Source organism: Xenopus laevis, chromosome 9_10L (genome assembly GCF_017654675.1).
Source record: "Xenopus laevis strain J_2021 chromosome 9_10L, Xenopus_laevis_v10.1, whole genome shotgun sequence".
NCBI classification, from domain to species: Eukaryota; Metazoa; Chordata; class Amphibia; order Anura; family Pipidae; genus Xenopus; species Xenopus laevis.
The window spans coordinates 83982092-84001650 of record NC_054387.1 but is presented as its reverse complement, the minus strand read 5'-3'; the positions used below and the strand labels follow the sequence as shown (position 1 = coordinate 84001650).

At 38.3% G+C, this 19559-nt stretch overlaps 1 protein-coding gene across 3 annotated transcripts in view; it reads left to right on the top strand.

The window, feature by feature from the left end:
• The first annotated feature begins 13641 nt into the window (after nt 1–13641).
• Nucleotides 13642–19559, top strand: part of LOC108701421 (NEDD8-conjugating enzyme UBE2F) — a 123093-nt gene continuing 117175 nt past the window's right edge. Inside the window, exons 1-2 of one of the 3 annotated variants that reach the window (XM_041577481.1) lie at nt 13642–13811; nt 16831–16963. In XM_041577481.1, coding sequence (XP_041433415.1) covers nt 16846–16963 — 118 coding nt within the window. In that variant the 5' untranslated portion in view covers nt 13642–13811; nt 16831–16845. The remainder of the gene's footprint in view (nt 13812–16830; nt 16964–19559) is intronic. The other 2 variants (XM_018236078.2, XM_018236077.2) reach the window with 2 other exon arrangements.

Genomic DNA, 19559 nt, shown 5'->3' with positions numbered 1-19559 from the left:
CACATGCATGCGTGTAATGAGTGAATGATGCAACCTGCTCATTATGCGCCTGATGTCAGAAGCTCATTATGTGCATGTGCTATGACCATCATCGTCGCTCGCACAGTGAGCTCCCTCCCGGTGCCCTAGAGTGTCCTAGCGCTGACAAGGGGCAATTTTTTTAAAAAAAAGCTACTGTTACCCCAACTGGAGTGCAGGCTCTTAGCCCGCACCTTTGGTTGGGGATAAAAAAATTTGGCAATAGGTGCCCTTTAATTTTCTGTTTTAATTTTCATGTTTTTTTTAAACAATCCAAATTACATTAGCTATCTCTTCAATAATTACTACTGTTATGAACACACAGCGGACAGCAGAGTTTTGACAAATGTTAACTGTTAATTAATGACTCTGAAAAGGTAATTTAACTGATAATATACGAACAGGAGGACCGCACTCCGGTAAAAAACAGGTTTTTATTGTTGAGTACTGCAAAGGTACATAGGCCTTACGCGTTTCGGGAACACCTTCCCTTAATCATAGGCATGCAAAATGGATCGAACACATGCATTATATACTATAGATCTCTAGCGACCTCTGTTGGTTATCAGAGTTCTTACGGCTAAAAAATATATACATATATTTTCCTATACTTTATTATATTTTGTAAATCAATAAAACCACCACACTCTGCTAAAATGTATAAAACAAAAGAAGGGGAAGGGAATTTTTTGCCTTGGAAATTGCATACAGTTGTCGGTTGGAGTTGAAATATAGCAATGTGATAATATCTTAAATCCTTACTATAGGGTTTGTCCTAAGGCAAATCAACTCCTATATAATTTAATTTAAATCTTGTTGTTTTGATTTTTTCCTCTGTATGCTGTATTTATATTTAAATATACTAAGATATATAGGTCCATGTATGTGAATGTAAAGGGGAGAAAGAGGAAAAAGGAAGGGACACTGCGGACTGAGCACCCGGCACTACAGAGGAGCAGCTAAGTGGTTGTGAGTTGAAGCGGTCCTAATCGTTTTTGAGTAATTTAACTGATACCTGCCATTCTCCTGCTGAATTATTGTTTCCTTAACAAAAAGTTGTTTTCTTGCTGACATTTGACATTTCAGATGGGCTATAAAATAGAACACACACAATGTCACGTAAAGGGGTGGGTCAGTTAATTTTTAGTATATATAATAGAATGGCAAATTCTAAGCAAATTCTCAATTGGCCTTCATTATTTATTTTTTATAGTTTTTGAATTTTTTGCCTTCTTTTTCTGATTCTTTCCAGCTTTCAAATAGGGGTCACTGATCACATCGTAAAAACAAATGCTCTGTCTCCTCCTCTCATATATTCATATTTCAGCCTATTAGTCAAATCAGTGCAATAACTCAAAAACCACAAATAATAAAAAATGAAAACCAATTGCAAATTGTCTCTGAGCCTCACTCTCTGTAGCATACTAAAAGTTAGTTTAAAAGTGAACAGCCCCTTTAATGCAATGGACTTGCGTTTCTTTTTTAAACTTTTATTTTGCTTCTTAGAGAACAGTTTTGGTACAAACCATCATACATCATATAGTATAAATCATACATTTACTGTAAATAGTATAAAAAGAGACAGTTAGGAAATGGAGTGAGATTGAAGAAAAGAAAATCAGGGGGCATGAAGAAATAGGTATAAAAAAGGAAGGGAAAGTGATGGAGATCAATGGACTTGTATTTTTATATTGTCTTATTGTGATATTATGGGGCACGTTTATGATCTGATACAAAAGTCCTCTGCACTCAACCCATTATCAATATATTTAAGACATTGAGACATTTTGTGGATACAGCTACTAAAAATGCCTTACCCTTTAAACAAACCAGGGATTGTTTGTCCATATATTGCAATATATTTAAAGGGATACTGTCATGGGAAATTTTTTCAAAATGAATCAGTTAATAGTGCTACTCCAGCAGAATTCTGCACTGAAATCCATTTCTCAAAAGAGCAAACAGATTTATTTAAATTCAATTTTGAAATCTGACATGGGGCTAGACATTTTATCAATTTTCCAGCTGCCCCTGGTCATGTGACTTGTGCCTGAATTTTAGGAGAGAAATGCTTTCTGGCAGGCTGCTGTTTTTCCTTCTCAATGTAACTGAATGTGTCTCAGTGAGACATGGGTTTTTACTATTAAAGGGATACTGTCATGGGAAAGATTTTTTTTCCAAAATGAATCATTTAATAGTGTTACTCCAGCAGAATTCTGCACTGAAATCCATTTCTCAAAAGAGCAAACAGATTTTTTTATATTCAATTTTGAAATCTGACATGGGGCTAGACATATTGTCAATTTCCCAGCTGCCCCAAGTCAAGTGACTTATGCCTGCATGTTAGGAGAGAAATTCCTTCATGGCAGGCTGCTGTTTTTCCGTCTCAATGTAACTGAATGTGTCTCAGTGGGACATGGGTTTTTACTATTGAGTGTTGTTCTTAGATCTGCCAGGCAGCTGTTATCTTGTGTTAGGGAGCTGTTATCTGGTTACCTTCCCATTATTCTTTTGTTTGGCTGCTGGTGGGGGAAAGGGAGAGGGTGATATCACTCCAACTTGCAGTACAGCAGTAAAGAGTGATTGAAGTTTATCAGGGCACAAGTCACATGACTTGGGGCAGCTGGAAAATTGCTAAAATGTCTAGCCCCATGTCAGATTTCAAAATTGAATTTAAATAAATCTGTTTGCTCTTTTGAGAAATGGATTTCAGTGCAGAATTCTGCTGGAGCAGCACTATTAACTGATTCATTTTGAAAAAAAAAGATTTTTCCCACGACAGTATCCCTTTAAGCTGGCCAACTATTTCTTGTCTTGTCAATGTCTTAAATATATTGATAATGGGTTAAGTACAGAGGACCTCTTGTATTTGTCTATTCGTATTTTGTCACAGCCTCATTGCACCGCCTAATGGTTTTAAGAATTAGTGGTAAGCACAACTTTTCCTTGTTTGCTCATTTATGATCTGCAAGTTTCCCTGACTGCAGTCAGTTGCACAAACAAAAGTATTTTTTTATGCACATCCTTTTCATACTGGAGCACTAAGTATCTAGTGCTTAATACTCCAGAATCTAGCAAAGTACCCCTGCGGCTGGGTGGCATGCTTAATTGATACTGCCCTAGGCTAGGCCCTTTGTGGCATCATGCGCAAATCAAGGCCTGATTGGGTCATTTTAACCTAAGTTTTAGGATATAATAAATCACAGAGGAGTTCCATGACATATAAAGCAGGAGTCCTCAAACGTTTTAAACAGGGGGCCAGTGCACGATCCCTCAAACTGTTGGGGGATCGGACTATAGTTTGAAGAAAAAAAACAAACGAATTTCCATGCACACTGCACACATCTTATTTGTAGTGCAAAAAGCCATGCCCAAAGTTTCCTACTTCGGCACAACTCAACTCCTACTTCACAGTTCAAGGGGCCCAACTAATCCAGGTAACGCAGCACAGCCGGGCCCTCCTTAACATATAGAACCCATCAGGCCTGGGACAATTGTCCCCCCAGTGCCCCCCTGATGGTGGCCCTGCGCACCTTACTTCGTATCTGTCTCTCCCCTGAGAGCAGGAATTTGGTTGACGATTCCACTGTAACCCTAGCTAAGTGCCCCCCCCGGCTGACACGAATGACGCTGGACACGGCCGCAGCGGGGTAAATAACCTTGGAGGGCTGTATCCGGCCCCAGGGCCATAGTTTGAGGACCCTTGATATAAAGGCAGTGTGCTTTTGTACAGGAACTCCTCAGTGACATATTTTTTTGTAAAACTGATTACAATAGGGCTCATTTTTATCAATGGTCCTTTTAGGTGCTTTCTGCCCTTTTAAATTGTTATGTTATCTACACCATGATTGGTATAAACAGAAGTATTCAGGGGGTTGCTCAATTTAAATAACAAATGTGATTGTAAATCTGGTATTTTTTAGGAGGTGTCTTCCTGTTTACCAGTCTAGAAGTAAGGTCAACAGTCTGAAACAGGTTTAGCATGCTTTAAAGCACACAGGACACTTTTCAAAATAATTGAACTGGTCAGATTTCTCAGATTTTTCCAACCACTTTTTGCACTTTTTTCTCCCAAAACAAATCAGACTGATTTAATGCATGTAGGACACTATGTTTAAAGCATCGTTGTAGTAAAACTAGAGTATGCAAATTTTACCAAAACCTTTTTGCACTTTAGCTACTTTATAAAAGATTTTTAGCAGCTTCACCCAAAATATCCCAGCAATATCCTTGACAATTCCCACTGTGTATTTCGAATGGGAGGTTGACAACTTTTAGGTATAAAAAAGTTGATAAAGAAAAGAAATCATCCATATGTTACCACCTATTGAGAATTAAGTCAAACTGATTGAAAATGCCAATGAATAATGTATTTCATTAACATATTACTAATTATAATAATATAATAATAATGACAACATTTCTATTACATTATCAATATCAACATTGCTCCAACTTTATAAGAAATTGTAATGTAATATAATTTTAAATGACAACCACTGCTGTTCTGTGGTTTTAGCAGAAAGCAAAATGTCCCAATCTGTGCTCTGAAGGGTAGCCCTTAAGGTGCTAAAATTTGCTTTTCTGAAAATCAGGGTTTTTGTTGCCCCAGTGTATATTTGTTTTATATACCAGACATAAATTGAGATCACATTATGGTCACAATTACCCAGGGGTTCAATTACTTGCACATTTGCTACATGCAATGTATTGTGAAATGTGGGAATCACTCACGACAGCAGGATACCTGCAATTAAGCTTTTTATTGTGTCACCACACGACTGGTCGTGTGGTGACACAATAAAAAGCTTAATTGCAGGTAATCTGCTGTCGTGAGTGATTCCCACATTTCACAATACATTGGATATATACAGGGTGCCAGAGACGGAGCATCCAGGGAACCATCACAAGAAGTAAGGCACAAACGCTAATCAGTGTAAAACCCTCTGTTATAGAGATTTGCTATATGCTCATTAGAGATTATTATCTCTATTTCCTTTTAATAATTATTTTTATTTGTGCTACTGGGTCTAATTGGGCGTACCTGCTGGGAAAAGAAAGCAGGCAAAACACGCATGTGCATGCTCCTGGATGTGGGCAGATCCAGTGGCGTTAATGGCGTGCGCCAAAACCCGGTCCGGCATATTTCATTGTTTATTACTTGAGAACTCCATTGATAAAATCTGGTAAAACTGGAATTGAATTAGGAGTTAAAGGGATACTGTCATGGGGAAAAAAATTATTTTCAAAATGAATCAGTTAATAGTGCTGCTCCAGCAGAATTCTACACTGAAATCCATTTCTCAAAAGAGCAAACAGATTTTTTTATATTCAATTTTGAAATCTGTACTTGGTTTAGCCCAGTAATCCCATTTTTATAGACAAAAACCCCCCAAAAAATTGAGTGATTCGAGAAAAAAGTCAGAAAAATTTGTACTATTCAGGTTTTGCTAGATTTTATCTGATTTTTTCCCCGATCCGATTTATTTGAGTTATTTTATTAATAAATAAGGCAAAATCGAGCATGGGAGTTTGGTCAAGTTTTTTAAATTTAATTATTAGATAAATCCATGGTTTAGTAAATAACCCCCTAAGTCTACTCAAAATTATTTTAAACGTTCAATAAACCTAAACAGGATTGTTTGGCCTCTAATAAGCATAACTTATATCTTAGTTGGGAACAAGTACAACTTACTATTTTATTATTAGAGAGAAAAAGAAAATCAATGTTGAAAATCTCAATTATTTTATTAAAATGGAGTCTATGGGGTATATTTATTAAAGAGTGAAGTTAATAGTGAAGTTCCGCCATTAGAGTGAAATTCCGCCACTTCCCATTCATTTCTATAGGGTTTTTAAAGGCGTATTTATCAAAGGGTGACATTTCACTTTCACCCATTGATAAATACGCCTTTCAAAATCCCATAGGAATGAATGGGAAGTGGCGGAATTTCACTCTAATGGCAGAACTTGTCACATAAATTCACCCTTGTTCACACAAAAGAGTGTTAAAGGAACAATAACACCGAAAAAATTAAATGTTTTAAAGCAATGACTATATTATGTACTGTTGCCCTCCACTGATAAAACTGGTGCATTTGCTATAGAAACACAATAGTTTATATAAACAAGCTGCTGGATAGCCATAGGGGCAGCCATTGAAGCACAGGATACACAGTAGATAAAAAATAAGTTCTGAATAATCCCATTGTATACTACAGAGCTTTTTCGTTATCTGCTGTGTATCCTGTGCCTTTCCTCCTTTTCCAGCTTTGACCCCATGGCTACACAGCTTGTTTATATTACTATATTATACTATAGTAGAGCTTCTGAAGTAAACACACTGGTTGCAGCAGGGCAGCAGAACATTATATTTTCATTACTTTTCAATACTTTAGTACACTTTCATTTTTTGGTGTTACTGTTCCTTTGAGATTGATTTTAAGTTTTCAACTTTTTTAAGGAACAGCATTAACCTTATTTCATGACAGTTATCATGAAACCCTTAGATACACGGGCAAAACACCTTTTATGCAACAGGACATAAAACATACCCTTACCAGTGCTTTTAATTTCTTCCCCCTTATGACAATGGGATGAAGTGTATCTCCGTATCAATCTGGGTTACTGCATGTGGTGGAACAAGTGGACAGATTATTGGGAGGGGCTGGGGAAGACCCAGCGTTCTTGGTACCTAGGTACCAATGACAATGTTAGATGAGGTGGTGAAGTCCTCAAGAACGATTTTAAAAAACTAGGTGTATGGTTGAGGGCAAGGACATCCAAGGTAATTTTCTCTGAGATATTACCTGAGCCACGAGCAACACTAAGGAGACAGTGGGAACATAGGGAGATTAATTCGTGGCTGAGAGATTGGTGTAGGGAGGAGGGTTTTGGGTTTTTGGAGAACTGGGCTGATTTCTCATTCGGCTACAGGCTCTTTGCTAAGGATGGGCTGCACCTCAATGATGACGGTGCAGCAGTTTTGGGAGAGAAGATGGCTAGAGGGTTGGAGGAGATTTTAAACTAGGCATGGGGGGGAGGGTTCAGTAAAACATTCAGTGGAAAACAGGTTAGATGAGATAGTGGGCAAAGAAAGAGAAAATGGGGGAGGGGATTTGGCTGGGGGGTACTGTTAAGGATAGGGAGGACCACATGTCATATGTTCAGTATATGGTACCAGTATTAAAGGAGAAGGAAAGATACGGAGGCATTTTATTGCCAATAGATTAGCTGCAATAGTGCAAGCTAGAATGCTATATTTATTCTGTAGAATGTTTTACCATACCTGAGTAAACAGCTCTAGAAACTCTCTGTTTGTTTAGAATAGGAGCTGCAGTATTAATGTGGTGTGACATCACTTCCTGCCTGAGTCTCTCCCTGCTCTGGGCTCAGATTACAGCAGAGAAGGGAGGGGTGGGGGGAGAGGAGCAAACTGAGCATGCTCTTGCCCAGGGCAATGAGGTTTAAGCTGAAGGCAGGAAGTCTGATACAGAAGCCCATGTGTACACAATAGAAGGAAAGAAATGCAGTGTTTCTTTTGACAGGGGACTTAGAGCAACATTACTTTGGGGGTTTACTGGTATATTTAGATGGACCTTTCTGATAAGGCTTACTTAGTTTTAACCTTTCCTTCTCCTTTAAATGTATGTTTGCAAATGCAAGGAGTCTGACTGGTAAAATGGGAGAGCTGGAGTTGCTGGTGCTGGAGGGAAAATATGATGGGATTGGTGTGGCCAAAACATGGCTGAATGAATCACCTGACTGGGCAGTTAATATCAGTGGCTATACTTTGTTTCGGAGGGACAGAGGCAATAGAAAAGGAGAAGGGGTATGTCTGTTTGTTAGGCAGGCTTTAAAAGCTTATATAAAGGAGAAAGTTATGTTAGAAAATGAGGGGTCAGAAGTCTTATGGGTGGAGTTCTTCACCAATTGTAAAGATTCAGGCAAATTAATTGTAGGTGTATGCTATAGACCCCCTTATGTAAGTGACGAGGAGGAGGCTAAGCTCCTGATGCAAAAAGAAAAGGCTGCTAGTTTGGGTAAAGTAATGATAATGGGGGATTTTAATTACCCAGATACTGACTGGAGCAACAGTACTGCCAGATCAGTTAATGAGAACAAGTTTATAAACTTGTTCCATGACAATTTTATGGCACAGGTTGTTGAGACGCCTACCTGAAAAATTGCTATTCTGGATCTAGTGATCTCAAATGACCCAGAACTTATAGCAAATGTCATTGAACCACTGGGTAATAGTGACCATAATGTTATATAATTTAATGTCTGGTGCAAAAAACAAATATATACTGGGGCAACAAAAACTATGAATTTTGGAAAAGCTAATTTTAGTGCCTTGAGGGCTGTCCTATAGAGCATTGATTGGGGCATTAAGTTTTCAGCTAAAAACATAGAACCGAAATGATTGTCATTTAAAATGATATTAAACCATTACAATTTTTTCCCTTAAGGAGTAAATGTAGAAGCTCTAAGAATCATCCTATGTGGCTTAATACAGAAGTAAAGAAGTTAATAGGAAAGAAGAGAAAGGCATTTAAAAACTACAAATCTGTTGGGACAGAAGCTGCATTTAATGAATATAAACACTGTAATAAATGTTGTAAATCAGCAATCCGGAAGGCAAATAAAGGAAATGAAGGGTTAAATGCGGTGGAGGTGAAAACTAACCCTAAAAAGTTTTTTAAATATATTAATAGTAAAAAGATGCAGGTTGAGAGTGTTACTCCATTAAATAATGGTACCAGTATGGTTGTAATAGATACAGAAAAGGCAAATGTGCTAAATCAGTTCTTTTCATCAGTGTATACAACAGAGGAGTCTGAGTTCCCAGACTCACTTTATAGCTGTACTAATGGCTCAGCTCAATCTAGTCAGTGGCTGACTCAGGATATAGCTTTATTCATAAAGCTTTAATAAAAATTAATGTATAGAAGGCTCCAGGGCCTGATGGCATACACCCCCGGGTTCTAAAAGAGCTTAGTTCAGTTTTAGACCAGCCCCTATTTCTGATTTTCTCAGCTTCACTTTCATCTGGTATGGTGCCTATGGATTGGAGAAAAGCTGATGTTATATCAATATTTAAAAAGGGATTACAATCTCAGCCTGGCAATTATAGGCCAGTAAATTTGACAACTGTGGTGGGCAAATTATTTGAAGGCTTGTTAAAGGATCACACTCAGAATTTTGTCCTAGTCAATGGCATTATGAGCTGCAATCAGCATGGCTTTATGAAGGATAGGTCATGTCAGACAAATTTGATTGCTTTTTATGATGAGGTAAGTAGGATGCTGGACAGTAGGGGGGCAGTAGATGTGATCTATTTGGATTTTGGCAAAGCGTTTGATACTGTGCCCCACAAACACTGCTTTCTAAACTAAGGTCTGTTGGGCTTAATGAAGTCATTTGCAGATGGATAGGAAACTGGCTACAGGATTGGGTTCAGAGGGTGGTTGTTAATGGTACATTCTCTACTTGGAGTAAAGTTCTTAGTGGGTCTCTCAGGGCTCGGTATTGGGTCCACTTTTATTTAACTTGTTCATTAATGACTATGGGGAGGGTATTGTAAGTAATGTATCAGTGTTTGCAGATGACACAAAACTATCCAGCCCAATTAATTCCATCCAGGATGTGGCATCCTTGCAACATGATCTTGACAAACTGGGCAGCTAAGTGGCAAATGAGTTTAATGTTGATAAATGTAAAGTCATGCACCTGGGATGTAAGAATATTCAAGCCACTTATACCCTTAATGGGACTGCACTAGGCAAATCCATTATGGAAAAGGACCTTGGAGTCCTTGTAGATGATAAACTTGGCTGTAGCAAGCAATGCCAGTCAGCAGCATCAAGGGCAAATAAGGTCTTGAGCTGTATTAAAAGGGGCATAGAGTCACGGGAGGAGGGGGTCATTCTTCCACTGTATAGAGCACTTGTAAGGCCCCATCTAGAATATGCCGTACAGTTTTGGTCTCCATCATTCAAACAGGACATTATTGTATTAGAGAGGGTACAGAGAAGGGCAACTAAGCTGGTGAAAGGTATGGAAAATCTTAGTTATGAGGAAAGACTGGCCAAATTGGGGATGTTCACGCTGGAGAAGAGGCGCTTAAGGGGTGAAATGATAAATATATAAGGGGATCGTATAATAATCTGTCTAATGCTTTATTTACCAGTAGGTCTTTCCAACTTACACGAGGTCACCCATTCCAATTAGAAGAAAAGAGGTTCTGCCTAAATATTCGGAAGGGGTTTTTTACAGTGAGAGATGTGAAGATGTGGAATTCTCTCCCTGAATCAGTTGTAAAGACTGATACATTAGATAGCTTTAAGAAGGGGTTGGATTGCTTTTTAGCAAGTGAGGGAATACAGTATTATGGTAGATAGCTCATAGTACAAGTTGATCCAGGGACTAGTCCGATTGCCATTTTGGAGTCAGGAAGGAATTTTTCCCCATCTGAGGCAAATTGGAGAGGCTTCAGATGGGTTTTTTTTTTGCCTTCTTCTGGATCATCTAGCAGTTAGGCAGATAAAAAAACAAAAAACTAAAAGGTTGAACTTGATGGACGTGTGTATTTTTTCAACCTTACGTACTATGTATTACTATGTACTATGTACTATGTATTAGCTATGTTCCTACTGGACCACTAAGGTAGCTGAAGATGCACTGTTTTCAAAAGAGCCTCCAAAGCAGTAACAGCTTCTCAGTACTGGAGGACTCTTCTGTTTCAATGTTGTTGTTTTGTTTATTTGTACTGAATTTTTAATGAGGGTTTTGATAAAGCAATTTCTTTGTACTAGTAATTCCTTGCAAAGGACAAAGAAAGCCCCCCAACTCATAACATTAAATATATAAATATGAAAATATTGCTGTATCAAAAATTCTATGGCAGCAAATTAGTTTTTTTTTAGGTGTCTTCCCAAATCAGGACTCTCACTTACCTTAGGCATAAGGTAAGTAAGAGCTCGATACCCCCACCTATGCATAGATCTTACTAGGCTCCCCCGCTGATTTGACAACTGCTAAATTGTAGTTATGCTACTGGCCAGTGTGGGAACCATTGCTGTAGAGAAAAAGACTAGAGAACTAAAACTCTAAAATCCTGTTTTTTAATTTAATTTGCTATCTCACCTTTTTAACCAGTTCCAATATTTACTCAATGTCTGGATGTTTTCACCATGTTTTTCATTATTTATTTAAATTAAGAAAGCCAGAGAACACTGTATGGTTTTTTTTGTTGGTAAATATTTTAAAATGAAAAAAAAAATATATATATAGATATATATATATATATATATATATATATATATATATATATATATATATATATATATATATATATATATATATATATAAAACAAACACTCATTTATCCCTTCTTTATTTACAATTAAATAGTTTAAACTAAGGTGGATTTAATTGCGTAGCCCTTTGTTGACTAGCTCCCTCCAATAAACCCTGCACTATTTTTTTTTTTTTTATAGAATAGGGATGCTCCAAATCCAGGATTTAGTATAAACAGCACTTTTTCCAGGATGCAATTCTTTGAATTATCTTAAATAAAAATTATTTATGCATCAAATCCAGGATTTGGTTGGGGTTTCGGCCAGGATTTGGCCTTTTTCAGCAGGATTCTGCCCGGCTGAACTGAATCCGGATATGCAAATTAGGGCTTATGATAGTTTTTTTAATTTCCTGTGCGCCGATCCCCATTTGCTCCGGTATCGATGATGAACATTTGAGCGGATAAAAGGGAGGAGTAAAAAACATGGTCCTAGTTTGCACATGGAACACTCTCTGATGCCACCAAACACTGGTGATAAATCAGTCATCGTATTTACCAAAATCAAAATGATTTCTGATGAAATCATGGGTAGCAAGGCACACCCAAAAGAAAAAAAAGTGAGTTTTTGCTCCTTGGTGCATGCGAAAGTTGTAGTGAGCAAAGAAAACAACAAATACGTTTTGGTCAGGCATGTCCAAAGTCCGGCCCGTGGGCCAATTGCGACCCTTTTTAAAGAGCCTCTGTCATGAAATTAATAATGCGGCCAGCCAGCAGAGTGCAATCAGAATCATTCACTCCCGGAGATGGAATCAAGCAGCAATAGGCACGTTCTGGCATGTAGTCAGTGTCGGACTGGCCCACCGGGATACAAGGAAAACTCCCGGTGGGCTCAGGTGTCAGTGGGCCCTCATGCTGCTAAACATTTGGCATATTTCATGTTTATTCTTTATTTCTATGAGAACAAAAAGACTAAATAGATGGAATAATAGATGATAGTATTACAGTATGTAAAGAAAAGAGACTAGGAGAAGCGAGGAGAGGAAAAATAATAGTACTGAGAGTGGGCCCCTGGTCTAAGGTTTTTGGGTGGGCCCCTGGTGTCCCAGTCCGACACTGCATGTAGTGACGCGCTATATTTGCTCTCATATACTTCTTTAGTTCACTGTACTGGCACGTCAATACGTATATTGACTTCTTCAGCCCTAAAGAAGTATGCGAGAGCGGTGCGTTACAACAACTTGCCAGTAACAACTTGATCAGTGCGTCACTACATCCCAGTATGTGTCTATTGCTAACACCTTCAGCACACAAGTAAATATTACTGCTACAGTATGTGATTCCTTGTTTAAATGATGCAAGGAGAATAAGTACTGACTCCACTTCTAAACGATGTGTGCGCGTACATCTTCGGGAGTGAATCCTTTTGGAATGATCCTGATCGCAAGCTAGCTACCTAGGAAGCAGGAGTGATCCTGGCCATTTTGACGCCCAAGGCGGCCTTCGTTCTGTCACCGCCCCCTCCCCATGGCACTCACATTTTCAGCGCCAGAGGGGGTCTGGGGCCTCCACGTCGCTAGTGCACAAAGCCAAGTTTCTGGGTTGCAAAAACTTAAATTCGGCTCTTAGTTAGCAGGAGCGGCATTTTTTGCCGCCCTTGGCAACCAAGGGGCACTGCCGCCTGAGGAGAGTTTCTCAACTCCCCTCATTGGCGGAATGCCCCTGCTCGTAAGGGATAGCGGTGTCAGGGTGAATGTCTAGTTGAATGGTCGCCCCCCCCTCCCCATACATTTTCACCTCACCAACCTTGTTGCAAAAAGTTTGGACACCTCTGCCTTGGTCAAACACTGAAAAACATAAGACTCTGGTAGCAGCAGTCACCCACAATGAAAAAGCCGTTATCAGTGTCGGACTGGCACCCCGGGATACTAGTGGGCCCTCTGGCTTCTAAACATTTGGCTTATTTCATGGCCATTCCCTATTTTCTATGAGAATAAAGAGACTAAATAGATGGAATAATAGGTTTTAGTATGTAAAGAAAAGAGAATAGGAGAATACAGGTTGAGCGAGGTGAGGAAGAAAATAATAGAGAGTGGGCCCCTGGTCTAAAGGTTTTTGGGTGGGCCCCTGGTGTCCCAGTCTGACACTGGCAGTTATTTTCCCTGATAATATAAAAAAAACTGCAAACAGAAAATATAAAAGTTTTCTACGTAACCAACACCACAAATACCATTCATTATAAACATGCTAACATATTCCGTGCTAACTCATCACTCCCACGAGGCGGCGATGTGCAGCGTTACTTGCGTTTATATACGTGGGGTGTGACGTCACAATCTCGCGAGATGAACTTTCTGACGTCTGGATTAGCTATCCGGCAGGAGTTGAGGAGCTAGACCTTAACGGGGCTGAGGGACTTTTAAACAGCGATCGGGGACTGCTGGCTGTGTTAAGAAAATCGGGACTGTCCCGGAAAAAGCGGGGCTGTTGGGCGGTATGTCAGTTCGGGTGGCAGAAAGGCTTCTTAGTTACATTAGTCCTTGAGTGTAATGTAACCACAATGTAATAATAATACCGAGTATACTATGTAAGCAGTCTGCGGTGCTGACTTTCAATACAGTACTGAGAATCTTCTGTCCAGCTGTAACTATTTCTGTACTATAACTTCCAGTTTCTTCAGACGGCTACATTTGTATGCTTGGGGTCAGGGGGGGTCAACTCATACTTGGGGTGAATGGAAACGTGTGGTTGCCTAGATGTTGTTGCACCCCAGCTGTTAGGGGCTCATTTATCAACACTAGTCACTAAGCAGTAGCACAATGTTAGTGATCAGCACTTATTTTCCAGGTTTTGTGTTTTATTATCACCATTAAATTGAGACTTTTCCCAAAGCTACTGTATTCCTTCTGACCTGTGTTTAATATTTGTGACCCCCTGCTATGTGTAATAGATTCTTCCAAATGTGTGTCCTCGTGCTGCTTAGTCTGGGTCCTAAAGGGGTGGTTCACCTTTAAATTACCTTTTAGTATGTTTTAGAATAGCCAATTATAAGCAGCTTTTCAATTGGCCTTTAATTGTTCTTTTTTTTTTTTTTATAGTTTTTGAATTAATTGCCTTTTCCTGCTGACTTGTTACAGCTTTCTAATGAGGGCCACTGACCCCATCTAAAAACAAATGCTTTGTACAGCTACACATTTTTTGTTATTGCTACTTTTTATTGCTCATCTTTCTATTCAGGCCTCTCCTATTCATATTCCAGTCTCTTATTCAAATCAGTGCATGGTTGCTAGGGGAATTTGGACCATAGCAACCAGATAGCTGAAATGGCAAACTGGAGACATGCTGAATAAAAAGCGAAATAACTCGAAAACCACAAAAAATGAAAACCATTTGCAAATTGTCTCAGAATATCGCTCTCTACATCATAGTAAAAGTTAATTCAAAGGTGAAGAACCCCTTTAAGTGACCTTTTTAAGTGTAATAAAAAATAAAAATGAGGTGCATAGCTGCTTTAAAACCAATGATAATGCAAAAAGAGTGGAGTCAAAAGCACCTTCCACCAATCAGGAAAACAAGTAAATGGTGTGCAGGGTCAAGTATTATATGATAAATGTTCTATAGAGAGTAAAGAATGACCCAACAATTGCACCACCCCATTTGTTATTCCACCCCATTCCTTATGGAATAACAAATGGGGTGGTTCAATTTTTGGGTCATTCTTTACTCTCTTTAGAACGCTTTAAAACCAATGTTTTGATCAAGGGCCGACCCCTGTAAAAAAAAAAAAAAAAAAAAAACTTTCAAAATATATAATATTAATCTTAAGAATCCCAAATTATTTTGTATCATTATTTTGTATCAATTATGATTTGTATCATTGAGACAGTGCCCTTAGTTATTCACTATAGTTGTGTGCGATTGCCCTGAACAGGCATCTGCAGAGTTGGGGTAACTGTTTTTGTATTGAAATAGCATTATACTGATCTAGGCAGTCTCAGCTGGAATATTAAAGTAGCACTTTAAATCAGAATCTACTGTAACAACTTAGTTTGAAGCCTAATAAACAGGGCCCACTAACCATTTGATATGTTTTAGGTTTTAATAACGATACTTTATTTACTTTGGAAATTTCTGGTAGTTTATGAATATATTGTATAACCACCTGAAAATATTTGCCATTTTGTGTATGATAACTTTGCTGCCACTCGTTTTGTTTCATCTGCTACTCTCTCTGTGACACTTTGTTGCATGAACCCCTGCTCATTTCCTTCTGTTGGTGTACTGCGTTCATTTCTTTCTGACTGGGGATCAGAACTGACTTCATGTATCCAGTTATAGCTTTTTAAGGGCTAATGTTTACTCTAATTTTTTTTTTTTTAACACTCTTCTCATTTTGTTATGATGTTTACTTTATTTGTTTTACGATTGAATATTGTAAATACACTGTCAGAGGTACTGTGAGAGATACTGGCAGTGACCAAAAAGTAAAAAAAAGCAAAAGCAGATAACATCAGCCTTTCCACCAGCATTTTTTGTTGTTGTGGAAGAAACCGCTCATTCTACTTCCTACCACTTTGTGTATGTGCATTTTCCAGGTGAAATGCACCATGTGTTTGCAGTGATGGGCAATTGCATTGTTACTGCTGTTTGTACTTTCGTGGTCCCATCTGCTTTAGCCTGCTCAGATCAGGAGCAGATTAAGAAGTAGAGGCAAAGATAAACTGCACTACCATAATTTGTGTAGCCTTCTGAAACATTATCTGCTAGGTCTCCCAGCTATTGTCTTTGCTGATGCTTCTGCATCTGGATGCAGCCAAAATCTGGACCCTGTTGGGCCCTTCTGGTGAATTTTACAGGGCATTTCTATGTTATAAGATATCTTCCTTTTCGACACTCTTTCTAGACATATTAGTAAACATAGAAAGGCTTTACATACTGTTAACCAGTGTTCATTTAGGCTTGAGGAACAGAGTTTTAGTTCTTCACAGTGATGGTAATAAGGCTGGGGAATGCCCTACTGTGTTATGTGATGTCAATTTCCATACATCCCTTTAGAAGGGGTTTGATGACTTCTCGGTAGGGATGCACCAAATCCAGGATTCAGTTAGAGATTGGCATTCACATGTCAGGTCTTTGTTGCTGAACATCCATTTGCGGCCTCAGAGAAAGGATTTAGGTTCAGTATTTGGTTGATTCCTGTGTGAATTTTTCTGGATTTGTCTGGATCTAGAAAAGCAGGGTTCTGTGCATCCCTACTTCTTGGGCAGGCATAAGGCACAAGGTTACAAAAATCTCAAGGTCCATAGTTTAGTGATGTGAAAGGTCCCAAAGGGGATCAAAACGTCATGTTAGTTATATGTAACACCTTTGATACACCGATGAAAAGAGAAGTGCTGGCGTTGCATTGACAAAAAACAGTGTGCTGTCTGTTGTACCTGCTGTAGTAAAATATAACAAAACCACAGACACTTTGTTTAACTTTTCTTTCTTTTGCCCCATATGTATTATTGTAGGTGGTGGGTAGCGTGATGCTTACATTGGCAAGCAAGCTGAAGCGGGACGATGGTGTCAAAGGAAGCCGAACTGCTACCACAACCTCTGATTCAACTCGCAGAGTGTCTGTCCGTGACAGATTACTTGTGAAAGGTAGCATTTCAACACCTTTGAATGGCTTGCTAAATAATTAACATTATATATTATGTGTATAGTGTACATTTTCACAAAAGTAGTATTTTTCTATTACATAACACATAAGAGTGCTCTTTTTACATTTGTCCCAAACAAAAGTGCAAGAACACTAAGCAGTGCAAAATTACTCTCTTATTTACTCTTAATTTTTAACAAAGGGCTTTGTTGTGTCTTGCACTCACCATCACTCCTTACCTGTTGCAAAGTGTGGGGCAGGGTGCCAATATACAAAAAAAACATGGCGCTTTGTTGCCTGCCCTGCACTTTTTAATCAAATCTAAATTGATTTTGCTGTGGGGTGCAGTTATTTTTAGTTATGACTCTGGCTGCAAGATGTGTTCCACTGATGTGGGCATATTCACTTAAAATAGATGTGGCTTCTGTAAAGCACACGTTCCTTGTCTATCCTCTTATTTTCCTGTGCCAGCTTCAGGGTATTCTCACAAAAAAAGTATAGTGACCAGCCAGTGCTGCAAGGGCACATCGTATTTTGAGTGTAAATCTGCTAGTATTGTAAAATCTGCAGAAAAGAATGCAGAAGCATTCAGACCAATATTGCATTCATTTTCTGTGGGTGTTTAGTTACATTTTAACTAACATATCATCGAACTGAGCTCTTGTGTGGGAATCACATTTGTTAGTACTGTATAACCTTCGATTTATGTTATGTGTGAATAATTTATAGTACAACAGAAATGGGAAGAAAATAAGGAAGCAATTGTGTACTCTAATCTCTTAATTTAATTGGCAAGTTTAAATCATAAACTACAGTTTATCTTCTGTTATGGGAACACTCTTTCTTGCTTCTGCTTCCACTTTCACTTCCCCAATATTCATTAGTAAAAAAAAAAAGTTTTCCAGAGGGAAATTATCTTTTATCTCCTATAACTTCCTTTAACTATTTTATCTAGCTAAAGTTAAGTTATATTAATTGCAAAAGATCTCTAAAGAACGCTCAGAAATATTTAACATTTTTATATTTATAAATGTAAAAAATGCATACATGGTTGCTAGAACTGAACCATACATTGCCCTTGCTAAATGGGATCTCCAGTCAAAAGCAGTTTTTTTTGTATAATGAAATTGACATTTCAATGGATTCAAAATTAGCTGTAAATGGAACTGCTGTTGAAATATTTATTTATCCCTTTCTGTTGTCTAGTTATGACTCTTGAAACTGTGTAGCAGAGTCATTACTCTTCCAAGCCCCTTTATCTGCTGGCTTCTGATACATTGTTTCAGGTGACAGAACCAGAAGTGCAGAGAATACAATCAGACAGAAGCTGCAATTAGGTTTGCAAATACCTTTTAAGCAATTTGATTGTTCTTTAAAAACTGTTTAGTAACTTGTTTACTCCATGATTTGAAGTTGTGGATCAGGAACATGTACTTAGTATCTTACTCATTAGTTAGGATATACGTTACTTGGATTTTTTGTGACATTACTTTATATACAAACACTTGAATAAGGATGAGAGGTCCAAGTTTTTCCAGTATTGTATTAGAGACTACTACCAGTTACTGAATTATCTGTTTGTTCGCTAGTATTATTTTGGTGTTCCTTAAATTAAACACAAACATACAATATCTTTAATGGAGTGGCTCATCTTTAAGGTAACTTTTATTATGTTATAGAACGGCCAATTCTTAGCAACTTTTCAATTGGTTTTCATTATTTTTTATAGTTATTTGCAGCTTTCAAATGGGCGTCACTGACTCCCTTCTAAAAAACATATGCTCTGTAAGGCTGCAAATGTATTGTTATTGTTACTTTTTATTACTGATCCTCTTCAGCCCCTCTCCTTTTCATATTCCAGTCTCTTATTCAAATCAATGCATGGTTGCTAGGGTAATTTGGACCCTTGTTACCAGATTGCTTAAGATGCAAATTGAAGAGCTGCTGAATAAAAAGCTAACTAACTCAAAAACCTTCAATAATACATTTTTAAATTGCAGGTAAAGTTGCTGTACCGTGTTAGCCAGTAAAAATGTTGCAGGGCAACCTTTTTGAAATAAAAAAAAAAATCACAAAATTGGTATAAAGATGATACCTTTATTGTCTAACTAATATAATCATAGCAAGCTTTCAGAACATTTTAGTTGGTAATCCGCTTGAAAAAGGAACTAAAATGTTCTGAAAGCTTGCTATGATTATATTAGTTAGACAATAAAGGTATCACCTTTATACCACTTAACTAAAGGTGGCTATAGGCACACAGATCCGATCGTACGAAACGAGGATTCGTATGATTTTCGGATCGTGTGTGGCGTGTGCCGACATATTTCGCCCGGCGGAGAACGGTCGTTTGGTCGATCGGTCAGGTTTGATTTTGACCCGACCGATCCCACCGGAGCTCATGGCACATCGTAATCTGATTGTTCGGCCATTACCCCGATATAGCCATGCCTGTTAATGGCATATCGGAGAAAGATCCGCTCGTTTGGCAACATCGCCAAACCAGCGGATCTTTGCATCTATGGCCACCTTAAATTGCAAAGTGTCTCAGACTATCATTCTCTCCTCAGGCTTTGCTATTATTACAAACCATGAAGC